Here is a 16,173-nt window from a genome sequence, read left to right as displayed (position 1 = left end):
GGGGTGCAGGTATCTTTTCGAATTAGTGTTTTTGTTTTTTTCAGATAAATACCCAAGAGTGGAATTCCTAGGTCATATGGTAGTTCTATTTTTAGTTTTTTGAGAAACCTCCATGTTGTTTTCCATAGTGGTTGCTCCAGTTTATATTCCCACCAACAGTGTACGAGGGTTCCCTTTTCTCCCCATCCTCTCCAATATTTGTTATTTGTGTTCTTTTTAATGATGGCCATTCTGACAGATGTGTGTTGATATCTCTTTGTGGTTTTGATTTGTATTTCCCTGATGATTTGCGATGTTGAACATCTTTTCATGTGCCTGTTGGCCATCTGCATTTCCTCAGATGGACATTTTATAATTAAGAACTACAGTATCTGAAATTAAGGACTTATTAGATGAGTTGTTAACGTTTGATGTTTGCTTTCTATCCTTTTACTTTAAATATTTCAGTTTTCTTGTACTTACACTGTTTATCTTGTAAAACACACTTAGTTGGGTTTCATTTATCCATTCTGATAATCTTTTTTTTAATTGTAGTAGTCTGTTTATGTAATATAATTTCTGATACAGTTGAATTTTTTAAAGTTGTACAGCATAATGACTTGACTTACGTACACTGAAATGATTACCACGATAAGTTTAGTTAACATCCATCCATATAGATACCAAAAGAAAAAAGTTTTTTCTCCCTATGATGAGAACTTTTAGGGTTTACCTTCTTAGCAACTTTCAGATGCACCAGACAACAGTGTTAACCTTAGTCCCCATGCTGTACATTACATCCCCAATACTTGTTTATCTTATACCTGGAAGTTTTACCTTTTGACCACCTTCATCCAATTCTCCCACCTCTTGTAAACACAAATCTGATCTCTTTTTCTGTGAGTCTTTTTTTATAGTTTTGTTTTTTTTGTTTGCTTGTTTGTTTTTAGATTCCACATGTAAGTGAGATCATACAGAATTTGTTTTTCTCTGTCTGACTTATTTCACCTAGTATAATGCTCTCAGAGTCCATCCATGTTGTCTCAGATGTCAGGGTTTTCTTCTTTTTTGTAGTTGAATAGTATTCCATTTTCTTTACCCATTCATCTGTCAGTGGACACTTAGGTTGCTTCCATGTCTTGGCTATTATAAATAGTGCTGTAGTGAACATGGCAGTGCAGATATCTTCAAAGTATCGAGATATTTCGTTTCCTTCAGATATATACCCAGAAGTGGAATTGCTGGATCATGCGGTAGTTCTATTTTAAAATTTTTGAGGAACCTCCATACTGTTTTCCTTAGTGGCTGTTCCAACTTATAATCCCACCAACAGTGTACAAAGGTTCCCCTTTTTCCATATCCTGCTAGCATTGTTATCGTTCATAACAATGAGTTTTTGAATGAATGATACCCATTCTGACAGGCAGAGGTGATTTTGATTTGCATTTCCCTGATGTTTAGTGCTGTTGAGCACCTTTTAACATACCTGTTGGCCATTTGAATATCTTATTTGGGAAAATGTCTATTTAGGTCCTTTGCCCATTTTTAAAAATTGGATTATTTTGGGTTTTTTGCCATTGATCTCTGTGAGTTCTTTATATATTCTGGATTTTAGCACCTTATTAAGGGTTATGATTTGCAGATATTTTCACCCATTCCATAGGTTGCGGTAATTGAGTTTTTAATTTACTTTTTGAAAAATGTTTTTTAGTTCCTTTTTTTGTTTATTTCATTTTAACTTTTCCGGTTTAATTTTACTTTTTTAAAATATACGTTCCATCTGTTCTTTGATCCTTTGCTGATCTTTTGTATGTTCTTTTGTATGTTCTTTTGCAGTAATGGTTTGTTTGGGGTTTTTTTTGCGGTACGCGGGCCTCTTACTGCTGTGGCCTCTCCTGTTGCGGAGCACAGGCTCCGGAGGCGCAGGCTCAGCGGCCATGGTTCACGGGCCCAGCCGCTCTGTGGCATGTGGGATCTTCCCAGACCGGGGCACGAACCCGTGTCCCCTGCATCGGCAGGCGGACTCTCAACCACTGCACCACCAGGGAAAGCCCCAGTAATGTTTTTTTTAATTTCTGTTTTTCCTCTTCTGTTAGCTTTTTTATTATTTATTCATTTATTTATTTTATATAAGTTGCTATAGATAACACATTTTTATTTTATTTTTTTGACTGCATGGGGTCTTCATTGCTGTGCATGGGCTTTCTCTAGTTGCAGCGAGCAGGGGCTACTCTTTGTTGCAGTGCGCGTGCTTCTCATTGTGGTGGCTTCTCTTGTTGAGAAGCACAGGCTCTAGGTGCGTGGGTTTCGGTGGTTGCAGCACGCGGGCTCAGTAGCTGTGGCTCGCGGGCTCTAGAACACAGGCTCAGTAGTTGTGGTGCACGGGCTTAGTTGCTCCACGGCATGTGGGATCCTCCCAGACCAGGGCTCGAACCCATGTCCCCTGCATTGGCAGGCGGATTCTTAATAACTACTGCGCCACCAGGGAAGTCCCGTTCTGTTAGCTTTTTAGTTATTCATTTTTCATTTATTTATTTATTATTATTTTGTTGTTGTTGTGCTGGGTCTTGGTTGCAGCAGGTGGGCTCCTTAGTTGCAGCTCGCTGGCTCCTTAGTTGCCGCTTGCCTGCTCTTTAGTTGCGGCACATGGGCTCCTTAGTTGTGGCACACAAACTGAGTCACAGCATGCATGTGGGATCTCGTTCCCTGGCCAGGGATCGAACCTGGGCCCCCTGCATTGGGAGTGCGGAGTCTTAACCAGTGTGCCACCAGGGATGTCCCCTTATTTTTCTTTTTCTTTTTTTTTTTAAAATTTATTTTATTTACTTATTTATTGGCTGCGTTGGATCTTCATTGCTGCGCATGGGTTTTCTCTAGTTGTGGCAAGCAGGGGGCTACTCTTTGTTGTGGGACATGGGCTTCTCATCGCAGTGGCTTCTCTTGTTGTGGAGCACGGCCTCTAGGCACGCGGGCTTCAGTAGTTGTGGCACGCGGGCCCTAGAGTGTAGGCTCAGTTGTTGTGGCGCATGGGCTTAGTTGCTCCACGGCATGTGGGATCTTCCCAGACCAGGACTTGAAGCTGTGTCCCCTGCATTGGCAGGCAGATTCTTTAACCACTGTGCCACCAGGGAAGCCCCTATTTTTCTTTTTAGTGGTGTTTTCACGATAAGCTTAGAATGCTACCTTGACCAGGTATGTGGGAAGAGTTTTGATATTCCCTCATTCTTAATGTTCTTTTTTTTTTTTTTTCAGACTCTTTGGAACAGGTAGTCACCATGTTCAGATATTAGCAAGCACATAGCTGTATGTCTGCATTGGAAAATGGCAGAGGGAAACAACAATGAAGAGGTAATTCACTTGAACAACTTCCACTGCCACCGGGGACGAGGTAAGTGTTCTCACTTTCTCTCTTTCATCATTGCTTTTTCCCTTAGTGTTACAGTTATATCGTCTTCGAAATGAATCTGTTCTGCACCATGTAAAACCCAGAGACGTTTCATTTTTATATCTCAGGACATCAGGTTTAAATGGACTCATCAGACTAGAATTTTGTGTTAAATGGTGATTCTTGCTGGCATGAATGAAGTTTAAGAACCTTCTATCACAAGTAGATTAAATCTTAAGAGGTAGGAGTATAGGAACTGTGGTAGTTCTCAGTTTTTGAAGGAACAGTGACTGCAGAGGAGTGCACCTCCAGGCCTGTGCATTCTGAAAGTACTGAATCTGCTGCTAAAGCACTTCTGGTCCCTCAGACAATACTTAATTTAGTTTTTGCCAGAAGATTCTGGTTTAGCCTTACAAGGAATTTTAGGACGTGTATTCTTTGACTTTACAGTTTAAAATTAGGGGAAATTCATTCATTCATAAAGGGAAGGGAGCCTACATTTCTCTAAGATTCCTAAATGCATATGAAATTTCCTATCAGATCGTAATTCACAGTTACATCTAGACTAAAAGGAAAAACGTTATGCTGATGAGTAGGAAAAGATCATAAGTATAAATTCCATGGAAAGAGTTTTACCATTTTTTGTGTGTTTTCCCGTTGATAATATTTTGTGCTTATGAAGACTTTTTTTTTTCAGCAGAAGGTAAATTATATATATAGGGCTTTCAGATAATTTAAAATTGAGCAAATTTTTTATGCAAATAAATTGAGAAAAACAAGTTTGTTTAAGCTATGCAAATTATGAAAACAAAAGAAATACTGAATTTTTTAGGATTTTATTAATGTGTATTCTAACTTGGTAGTGATTATAGCCATAATTTATTGTGGTTTAGGAAGTTTTAAATCCTAGTTGTAATTTGTATGTATGATCATTTCCAAATTTTCTGAACATGTATATCAAATAAATGTTGTGATTGTTTTTTTAACTGAGTCTTAAATATACTTCAACAAAGTCTCTTTAAGAACAACTAATTTATTCTGGGAAATTATTGGCTTTAGAGGTATATTTTTCTGTTGGACACGTTTTGTGTATTTTGCACCCGTTGTGAAGAATTTTGTCATGAGGAACTATACACATTTTAAGTGTATAGTTCAGTGAGTTTTGAAAAATGAATATACCCATATAACCACCACCTCATCATGATGTAGAACATATCCAGAAAGATTCCTATATGCCCCTTTGCAGGTAGTCCTCACCCCACTCCTGAACTAAGGAAACCACTGATTTGCTTTTTGTCACTATACAGGTTCATATAAATAGAATCATACAGTGTTTACTTTTTGTCCTGAATTCTTTTGCACAGCATAATTTTTTTGATTCATCCATGTTGTTGCATGTATCAGTAATTCAATCCCTTTTAATTGCTGAATAGTATTCACCTAAAATTTTATATTCAGTGAAGATAGCCTTAAAAATAAAGATAAAATAAAGAAAGGTTAAAAGTACAAGAATAAAAAAAAAGATATATTATGCAAACAGTAGCCCTCAAGACAGAGCTGTTAAGTCTATATGTTATTATATAAAGTAGACAATCCAGCCAGAAGTGTTAACACAGATAAAGAGTTCTGGGAAAGATAGATTCTGGGAACATAGAACAATTCTAATCTCTATAGAGTAGTAATATGGTATCAAAATATACAAAGAAAACATTGACAGAACTAAAAGGAGAGTTGGACAAATCTACAATCAAAATGGGAGATTTTTAACATGTTTCTTTCAATAACTGAGAGAGATCAAGCACACAGAAACATTTGTATAAATATGGAACACTGGAAGAACACGATCAACAAACTGGACATAATAAACATATATGGGACTGCCACTGTACTCGGGACAGACCCGGGCGGCTGAAACCCTGTCTGCCCTCCAGGCCACGCACCAGGTGTTGCTGTCTCTAAGCTGAACCTGGTCACCTTCTTTGAGCAAAGAGCCCTGGAATGTGAAGAAAAGGAGACAACAGTCATACACCCAGATTGTGAGTACAGAGAGACCTTCAAGATGGCAGAGGAGTGAGACGTGGAGATCATCTTCCTCCCCACAAATACATCAAAACTACATCTACATGTGGAACAACTCCTACAGAACACCTACTGAATGCTGGCAGAAGACCTCAGACTTCCCAAAAGGCAAGAAACTCCCCACGTACATGGGTAGGACAAAAGAAAAAACAGACAAAAGGATAGGGACGTGACCTGCACCACTGGGACGGAGCTGTGAAGGAGGAAAAGTTTCCACACACTAGGAAGCCCCTTCACTGGCAGAGACGGGGTGTGTGTGGGAGGGCGGGGGGTGGAAGCTTCAGAGCCACAGAGGAGAGCACTGCAACAGGGTTGCAGAGGGCAAAGTGGAGAGATTCCCGCACAGAGGATTGGTGCCGACCAGCACTCACCAGCCTGAGAGGCTTGTCTGCTCACCCACTGCAGCGGGCGGGGGCTGGGAGCTGAGGCTCGGGCTTCGGAGGTCAGATCCCAGGGAGAGGACTGGGGTTGGCTGCATGAACACAGCCTGAAGGGGGCTAGTGTGCCACAGCTAGCCGGGAGGGAGTCCGGGAAAAAGTCTGGACCTGCCTAAGAGGCGAGAGACCATTGTTTCAGGGTGCGCAAGGAGGGGGATGCAGATCACCACCTAAACGAGCTCCAGAGACAGGTGCAAGCCGTGGCTATCAGTACAGACCCCAGAGACGGGCATGAGACGCTAAGCCAGCCGCGACAGACACCAAGAAGCCTGTGTACAAGCACAGGTCACTGTCCACACCTCCCCTCCTGGGAACCTGTGCAGCTCGCCACTGCCAGGGTCCCATGATCCAGGGACAGCTTCCCCGGGAGAACACACGGCGCACCTCAGGCTGTTGCTACGTCACACCAGCCTCTGCCACCACAGGCTCGCCCCGCATTCTGTACCCCTCCCTCCCCCTGGCCTGAGTGAGCCAGAGCCCCCTAATCAGCTGCTACTTTAACCCTGTCCTGTCTGAGCGAAGGAACAGATGCCCTCAGCTGACCTACACGCAGAGGTGGGCCCAAATCCAAAGCTGAACCCCAGGAGCTGTGCAAACAAAGAAGAGAAAGGGAAATCTCTCCCAGCAGCCTCAGGAGCAGTGGATTATATCGCCACACTCAACTTGATGTACCCTGCATCTGTGGAATGCCTGAATAGACAACCTCATTCCAAAATTGAGGCAGTGGACTTTGGCAGCAACGATATATATATTTTATTCCTTTTTCTCTTTTTGTGAGTTTGTATGTGTATGCTGCTTTGTGTGATTTTGTCTGTATAGCTTTGCTTTTACCATTTGTCCTAGGGTTCTGTCTGTCCGTTTTTTTTTAACTACTTTAAAATTTTTTTATTTTTAATATTATTTATTTATTTTAATAACAATTTTATTTTATTAATTTCTTTGTTTCTTTCTTTTTTTCTCCCTTTTCTTCTGAGCCATGTGGCCCACAGGGTCTTGGTGCTCTGGCTGGGTGTCAGGCCTGTGTCTCTGAGGTGGGAGAGCCAAGTTCAGGACATTGGTCCACCAGAGACCTCCTGGCTCCATGTAATATTAAACAGCAAAAGCTCTTCCAGAGATCTCCATCTCAATGCCAAGACCCAGCTCCACTCAACGACCAGCAGGCTACAGTGCTGGACACCCTATGCCAAACAACTAGCAAGACAGTAACACAACCCCACCCATTAACAGAGAGGCTGCCTAAAATCATAATAAGGTCACAGACGCCCCAAAACACACCATCGGATGCGGTCCTGCCCATCAGAAAGACAAGATCTAGCCTCTTCCTCCAGAACACAGGCACCAGTCCCCTCCACCAGGATGCCTACACAACCCACTGAACCAACCTTAGCCACTGGGGGCAGACACCAAAAACGATGGGAACTACAAACCTGCAGCCTGCGAAAAGGAGACCCCAAACACAGTAAGTTAAGCAAAATGAGATGAGAGAGAAACACACAGCAGATGAAGGAGAAAGGTAAAAACCCACTAGACCAAACAAATGAAGAGGAAATAGTCTACCTGAAAAAGAATTCAGAGTAATGAGAGTAAAGATGATCCAAAATCTTGGAAATAGAATGGAGAAAATACAAGAAACATTTAACAAGAACCTAGAAGAACTAAAGAGCAAACAAACAATGATGAACAACACAATAAGTGAAATTAAAAATTCTCTAGAAGGAATCAGTAGCAAAATAACTGAGGCAGAAGAACAGGTAAGTGACCTGGAGGATAAAATAGTGGAAATAACTACTGCAGAGCAGAATAAAGAAAAAAGAATGAAAAAAATTGAGGACAGTCTCAGAGACCTCTGGGACAACATTAAACACACCAGCATTTGAATTACAGGGGTCCCAGAAGAAGAAGAGAAAAAGAAAGGGACTGAGAAAATATTTGTAGAGATTATAGTTGAAAACTTCCCTAATATGGGAAAGGAAAGAGTTAATCACATCCAGGAAGCACAGAGAGTCCCGTACAGGATAAATCCAAGGAGAAACAACGCCAAGACACATATTAATCAAACTATCAAAAATTAAATACAAAGTATTAAAAGCAGCAAGGGAAAAACAACAAATAACATACAAGGGAGTCTCCATAAGGTTAACAGCTGATCTTTCAGCAGAAACTCTGCAAACCATAAGGGAGTGGCAGGACATATTTAAAGTGATGAAAGGGAAAAACCTACAACCAAGATTACTCAGCAAGGATCTCATTCAGATTTGATGGAGAAATTAAAACCTTCACAGACAAGCAAAAGCTAAGAGAATTCAGCACCAGCTATACAATAAATGCTAAAGGAACTTCTCTAGGAAGGAAACACAAGAGAAAGAAAAGACCTACAGTAACAAACGCAGAACAATCACGGAAATGGTAATAAGAACATACATATCGATAATTACCTTAAATGTAAATGGATTAAATGCTCCAACCAAAAGACATAGACTGGCTGAATGGATACAAAAACAAGACCCATATATATGCTGTCTACAAGAGACCCACTTCAGACCTAGGGACACATACAGACTGAAAGTGAGGGGATGGAAATGGAAATCAAAAGAAAGCTGGAGTAACAGTTCTCATATCAGACAAAATAGACTTTAAACTAAAGACTATTACAAGAGACAAAGAAGGACACTACATAATGTTCAAGGGATCAATCCAAGAAGGAAGATATAACAATTGTAAATATTTATGCACCCAGCATAGGAGCACCTCAGTACATAAGGCAAATGCTAACAGCCATAAAAGGGGAAATCGACAGTAACACAATCATAGTAGGGGACTTTAACACCCCACTTTCACCAGTGGTCAGATCATCCAAAATGAAAGTAAATAAGGAAACACAAGCTTTAAATCACACATTAAACAAGATGGACTTAATTGATATTTATAGGACATTCCATCCAAAAACAACAGAATACACTTTCTTCTCAAGTGCTCATGGAACATTCTCCAGGATAGATCATATCTTGGGTCACAAATCAAGCCTTGGTAAATTTAAGAAAATTGATTTCGTATCAAGTATCTTTTCCGATCACAATGCTATGAGACTAGATATCAATTACAGGAAAAAATCTGCAAAAAATACAAATACATGGAGGCTAAACAATACACTACTTAATAACCAAGAGATCACTGAAGAAATCAAAGAGGAAATCAAAAAATAGCTAGAAACAAATGACAATGAAAACACGGCGACCCAAAACCTACGGGATGCAGCAAAAGCAGTTCTAAGAGGGAAGCTTATAGCAATACAGTCCTACCTCAGGAAACAAGAAACATCTCAAATAAACAACCTAACCTTACACCTAAAGCAATTAGAGAAAGAAGAACAAAAAACCCCAAAGTTAGCAGAAGGAAAGAAATCATAAAGATCAGATCAGAAATAAATGCAAAAGAAATGAAGGAAACAGTAGCAAAGATCAATAAAACTAAAAGCTGGTTCTTTGAGAAGATAAACAAATTTGATAAACCATTAGCCAGACTCATCAAGAAAAAAAGGGAGAAGACTCAAATCAATAGCATTAGAAATGAAAAAGGAGAAGTAACAACTGATGCTGCAGAAATACAAAGGATCATGAGAGATTACTACAAGCAGCTATATGCCAATAAAATGGACAGCCTGGAAGAACTGGACAAATTCTTAGAAAAGCACAACCTTCTGAGACTGAACCAGGAAGAAATAGAAAATATAAACAGACTAATCACAAGCACTGAAATTGAGACTGTGATTAAAAATCTTCCAAAAAACAAAAGCCCAGGACCAGATGGCTTCACAGGCGAATTCTATCAAACATTTAGAGGAGAGCTAACACCTATCCTTCTCAAACTCTTCCAAAATATAGCAGAGGGAGGAACACTCCCAAACTCATTCTATGAGGCCACCATCACCCTGATACCAAAACCAGACAAGGATGTCACAAAGAAAGAAAACTACAGGCCAAGATCACTGATGAATGTAGATGAAAAAATCCTCAACAAAATACTAGCAAACAGAATCCAACAGCACATTAAAAGGATCATACACCATGGTCAAGTGGGGTTTATCCCAGGAATGCAAGGATTGTTCAATATATACAAATCAATCAATGTGATACACCATATTAACAAATTGAAGGAGAAAAACCATATGATCATCTCAATAGATGCAGAGAAAGCTTTCAACAAAATTCAACACCCTTTTACGATAAAAACCCTCCATAAAGTAAGCATAGAGGGAACTTACCTCAACATAATAAAGGCCATATATGACAATCCCACAGCCAACATTGTTCTCAACGGTGAAAAACTGAAACCATTTCCACTAAGATCAGGAACAAAACAAGGTTGCCCACTCTCACCACTGTTATTCAACATAGTTTTGGAAGTTGTAGCCACAGCAATCAGAGAAGAAAAAGAGATAAAAGGAATACAAATTGGAAATGAAGAAGTAAAGCTGTCACTGTTTGCAGATGACATGACATTATACATAGAGAATCCAAAAGACGCTACCGGAAAACTACTAGAGCTAATCAATGAATTTGGTAAAGTAGCAGGATACAAAATTAATAGACAGAAATCTCTTGAATTCCTGTACACTAATGATGAAAAATCTGAAAGAGAAATTAAGGAAACACTCCCATTTACCATTGCAACCAAAATAATAAAATACCTAGGAATAAACCTACCTAAGGAGACAAAAGACCTGTATGCAGAAAACTATAAGACACCGATGAAAGAAATTAAAGATGCTACAAACAGATGGAGAGAAATAGCAAGTCCTTGGATTGGAAGAATCAACATTGTGAAAATGACTATACTACCCAAAGCAATGTACAGATTCAATGCAATCTCTGTCAAACTACCAGTGGCATTTTTCACAGAACTAGAAAAAAAAACCTTAAAATTTGTATGGATACACAAAAGACCCTGAATAGCCAAAGCAATCTTGAGAAAGAAAAACAGAGCTGGAGGAATCAGGCTCCCTGACTTCAGACTATACTACAAAGCTGCAGTAATCAAGACAGTATGGTACTGGCACAAAAACAGACATACAGATCAATGGAACAGGATAGAAAGCCCAGAGATAAACCCGCACACATATGGTCACCTTATTTTTGATTAAGGAGGCAGGAATATACAGTGGAACAAAGACAGCCTCTTCAATAAGTGGTGCTGGGAAAACTGGACAGCTACATGTAAAAGAATGAAATTAGAACACTCCCTAACACCATACACAAAAATAAACTCAAAATGGATTAAAGATCTAAATGTAAGGCCAGATACTATAAAGCTCTTAGAGGAAAACATAGGCAGAACACTCCATGACATAAATCACAGCAAGATTCTTTTTGATCCACCTCTTAGAGAAATGGAAATAAAAACAAAAATAAACAAATGGAACCTAATGAAACTTAACAGCTTTTGCACAGCAAAGGAAACCATAAACAAGATGAAAAGACAACCCTTGGAATGGGAGAAAATATTTGCAAATGAGGCAACTGACAAAGGATTAATCTCCAGAATTTGCAAGCAGCTTGTGCAGCTCAATATCAAAAAAACAAACAACCCAATCCAAAAATAGGCAGAAGACCTAAATAGACATTTCTCCAAAGAAGATATACAGATAGCCAACAAACACATGAAAGAATGTTCAACATCACTAATCATTAGAGAAATGCAAATCAAAACTACAATGAGGTGTCACTTCACACCAGTCAGAATGGCCATCCTCAAAAAATCTACAAACAATAAATGCTGGAGAGGGTGTGGAGAAAAGGGAACCCTCTTGGACTCTTGGTGGGAATGTAAATTGATACAGCCACTATGGAGAACAGTATGGAGGTTCCTTGAAAAACTAAAAATAGAACTACTGTACGACCCAGCAATCCCACTACTGGGCATATACCCTGAGAAAACCATAATTCAAAAAGAGTCATGTACCACAATATTCATTGCAGCTCTATTTACAATAGCCAGGACATGGAAGCAACTTAAGTGTCCATCGACAGATGAATAGATAAAGAAAATGTGGCACATATATATAATGTAATATTACTCAGCCATAAAAAGAAATGAAATTGAGTTATTTGTAGTGAGGTGGATGGACCTAAAATCTGTCATACAGAGTGAAGTAAGTCAGAAAGAGAAAAACAAATACCGTATGCTAACACATATATATGCAATCTTAAAAAAAATGGTTATGAAGAACCTAGGCGCAGGACAGGAATAAAGATGAAGATGTAGAGAATGGATTTGAGGACATGGGGAGCGGGAAGGGTAAGCTGGGACGAAGTGAGAGAGTGGCATGGACTAATATATACTACCAAATGTAAAATAGATAGCTAGTGGGAAGCAGCCGCATAGCACAGGGAGATCAGCTTGGTGCTTTGTGGGATGGGGAGGATGGGAGGGAGGAGGAGGAGAGATGGGGACATATGTGTATGTATAGCTGATTCATTTTGTTATAAAGCAGTAACTAACACACCACTGTAAAGCAGTTATACTCCTGTAAAGATGTTTTAAATAAATAAATAAGCAACAAACATATATTGAATGTTGCACCCAATGTGTTTACCAAAATTGACATTTTGAGCAACAAAACAAGTTTCCAGTTCCTGCACTGCTGGTGGGAGTGTAAATTGGCACAGACATTTGGAAAATTGGTTGGCATTGTCCACTAAAATTGAACATATGCTTTCCCTGTGGCTCAGCGCTTCTCTTAGAATGTACCCAACTGAAATGAGTCTATCAAGATACATATACAAGAATGTTCATAACAGCATTATCCAAACAGGCAAGACTGGAACCAACCCAAATGTCTGTCAACAGAAGAATAAGTAACTTATGATATATTCATATAGTAAATTACATACAGCAACGAAAACTACATACTGTAACATGCAACAACGTGGATATATCTCAGACATGTTGTTTGCAAGGAAGCCAGAATCAAAAGAATGTATTTTCAGGAACTAATGTGAGTAGTTTAGACTACTAACATGCAAGAAATGTATTTACGAACCTTTGTGATGGTCACTCGGGTATGGGCCTTTTGTGTTAATTCATAGCCTTTGCTCTGTTATACTTTAAAATTTTAAAGTATATTTTTAAAAGCTAATGTGTTTATATGTGGTATGTTGGGGAGTATCTTTGGGCTTCACTGTAAGGTGATAAGTTTAAAACCAACTTTTTAGCTGGGTGCCCCACGGTTGTTGTCTGTGTGTTTTTCTTGGGCCAATTCTTCCAGAGAGGAATCTACAGTGTCTTGAATGTGGAATTCAAGAGTGTTTGCCAGCATTCAGGGAGCCAAGTGGCAGAAGGCAGCCAGAGTCTTACTCATTATGGCTGTTCCAGTGACACCCCTTTCCTCTCTTGGCGTGGTGTCTAGTGACTCGCTGCCTCAGTGGCTCTTCAGAGTGGACCTCCACAGTGTGGGTCTTCTGGAATGGCTGAGTGAGAAGCTTGGCAAATCTTCTCCCCAAAATCAACCGTAAAATTAGACAGAATTGTCTAAAATAACCTTTTCTTTTTTTTTTTTTTGCGGTACGCGGGCCTTTCACTGTTGTGGCCTCTCCCATTGCGGAGCACAGGCTCCGGACGCGCAGGCTCAGTGGCCATGGCTCACGGGCCCAGCCGCTCCGCGGCATGTGGGATCTTCCCAGACCAGGGCACGAACCCATGTCCCCTGCATTAGCAGGTGGACTCTCAACCACTGCGCCACCAGGGAAGCCCTAAAATAACCATTTAAAGACTGGAAATGACCAAAGGCATACAGTAATTGAGAACAGTTATTCAGGAAATCTACGATTCTGCAACATGAATTAGGCCACCTCTGATTGGCCGCCCCCGCTGCAGGCTGTGGATTTGAGCCTTATCCACTCTTCTAGAGCTCTTGTCATGTGTAAATCTGCTGTTTTCCAGAATTTTTTTTAAATCTCCTGCTGGCTATTATCTCCTTTTCTCTTCTTTGTGTAATTAAGAGGTTATACTTTTTAAAAGTTCGTTTACTATCATTTTAGTAGGGTTTCAGCAGGTGATGGTGATAATCACTTGGATTCATCATGCAGGTTTTAGAGAAATCCTCTATAATGTACTTCCGCAGGCCCTCAGTTCAGTTGGTTGTTTCTGTGTAGGTAGCATTGGACTTAAAATCAGGCCACTTCACTGTGTGTCAAGTACTATAATAAACAAGCATTTTAGGTAATACAGCTATTTGAGGTAGGCAGTGTTGTTAGCCTTTCTTTAATGTTGAGGAAATGGATGCCTAAAGAAGTAAATAATGGCATCATATAGCTAGTATGTGGTAGAGCTGAGGCTGGAATCCAGGCAGTCTGACCTTAGATCCCGTGGACGTATCTGTTTTAAACTACTGTCTTGGCATTACCACAGTCCTGTTACAGGAATGAAATGAGATAATTGGTTTTATATTGCTTTTCAGGTTGTTGGGTAACATAAAAATACATGAGGCATTAACCTCGAGAAAAATATTAGAGCTTTAATGGAGGAATTATTAATTTGTGTTATCCAGTAATTCATATCAAACGTGCTTTGTCTTCAAACAAATAAAAGTACTTGGAGACCTTTAACAGAATTATTACATCTATCAATAGATGGTTAGTTTAACTCTAATTATATTTAAAAGGAAACAGGAAGATTAAAGTGCTTACTGTCATAGATGATAAATGGGTGTTTGACTAAAACACTGAAATATGTTTGAGTAAGTGATATTTAAGGTTTGTGTCTAAGGTGAGCAAATTTTAATATTTTAAATATTAAGTGAAAATTTTACTGTTTCTGAGTGAAAGTTTTTTCAGACCTATCAGTTTGAATAAAGCAGTGTTTTATATTTCTTTGGAAGAATAGAGGTGAGATGGGAGGCCATAATTTCACCTTTAAGAAATGAGCAGTCGAGAAGATTTTATCAACAGATTCCTCCAGTCTAGTATAAGAAAAAGTTGATAATCTTGAGCATAGTAATTGTCAGATTTTCTCTGGTGATTCCCAAAATGAATTATTGGCAAAGATCAGCATGGAAAAATGGCTCATTTTAATGCTTGGTTGCATGTGCTGCTTGAGGAGATAAGTTAACACTCCATTAGCTGTAAACTTGGCTTTAAGCTTGACCCTTTTCATGCCAAAGTTGAACTAAAGGACAATGTGATTATGCCCACCTCCTCCTAACAGTGTTCTCTGCCTACTTTTAGACTGGATCAATCTCAGAGATGGACCCATCACCATATCTGACTCCTCTGATGAGGAAGGGGTTCCAATGCTGGTCACCCCAGCTCCTCAGCAGCATGATGAAGAGGACCTGGATGATGATGTCATCCTGGCGGGAGTGAGTTTTCTAAAACTTAACGTGACGAGGCATATTGCAAGTTAATAATCTGATTCTTCAGCCACTCAGTAGTGGGTAGGGGCCTTATAGAACAGCTGAGAGCACCTCTTGTGCTACACTTGTAGCACTATTTGTTTGCACTTGTTCTACATTTCTGAGAACAGCCTCTTTTATACCCTACCTGATGTCCCCTTAGCTTAGAAGTCAGAAGCTGTATGTTTTGGTCTATTTCTGGACTTAACTTCTAAACTGTTGCTCTGACCCTTCATGTACTAGTCCACAGTGTTGTAATTACTATGTCCTTATAATGTATCTTAATATCAGATAGTGCCCATCTCCCCTTATTACTCTATATTTTTCAGACTCATCCAGGATATTTTGTGCTTATATTTTAATGCAGATTTTAAGATCAGCTTTTCTAATTCCAAAAGATAGGTAGATAGTTTGTTTAATTTAAAACATATTTTATTGTTATAGAAAGTTTTTATAATATTGACCCTTTCTAACTAAGAACAAGTTCTTTCTGTCTAACCTTTTATATTCCTCAGCCAGAGCATTTTGAATTTTTCTTACAATAGATCTTAAACATTTTTAAGTTTGTTCCTGGTTATTTTATGTTTTCTCTTGCTTTTGTAAATAGCATCTTTTCTTCTGTGTACCTTTTAAACCTTTTTTTTTTTAATTTAAAAGTCTGTTGGTTTTTATATTAATTTCATAATCAGCTTGTTTTTATTGTCTGTAGTCATTTTTCAGTTGACCCAAGGAATGGTATCTGGTCCATCTGTAAATAATGATACAGTTTCTTCCTTTCCAGTTTTTATACTTGTCTAATTATATTAAGTGATAAGTCTTCAAATTTTTTAAGTAATAGTGGTAATAGAAATAAGAAAAATAGCCACTGACATAAATGGGAATACTTTTAATATTTCTTCTTAAGT

General features: G+C 39.1%; 1 protein-coding gene across 9 annotated transcripts in view; it reads left to right on the top strand.

The window, feature by feature from the left end:
- RNF216 (ring finger protein 216) overlaps window positions 1-16,173 on the top strand; it is a 171,072-nt gene that overhangs the window by 16,401 nt on the left and 138,498 nt on the right. For 3 of the 9 annotated variants that reach the window (XM_033841349.2, XM_033841347.2, XM_033841348.2), the window contains exons 2-3: window positions 3,232-3,367; window positions 15,102-15,235. In XM_033841349.2, coding sequence (XP_033697240.1) covers window positions 3,301-3,367; window positions 15,102-15,235 — 201 coding nt within the window. In that variant the 5' untranslated portion in view covers window positions 3,232-3,300. Of the gene's footprint in view, window positions 1-3,231; window positions 3,368-6,854; window positions 7,340-15,101; window positions 15,236-16,173 lie in introns of those variants that run through there. The other 6 variants (XM_073791858.1, XM_073791860.1, XM_073791857.1 and 3 more) reach the window with 5 other exon arrangements.

This window comes from Tursiops truncatus, chromosome 15, assembly GCF_011762595.2.
Source record: "Tursiops truncatus isolate mTurTru1 chromosome 15, mTurTru1.mat.Y, whole genome shotgun sequence".
NCBI lineage: Eukaryota > Metazoa > Chordata > Mammalia > Artiodactyla > Delphinidae > Tursiops > Tursiops truncatus.
The sequence above is the reverse complement of the archived record's forward strand: the minus strand, read 5'-3'. Positions and strand labels throughout refer to the sequence as shown.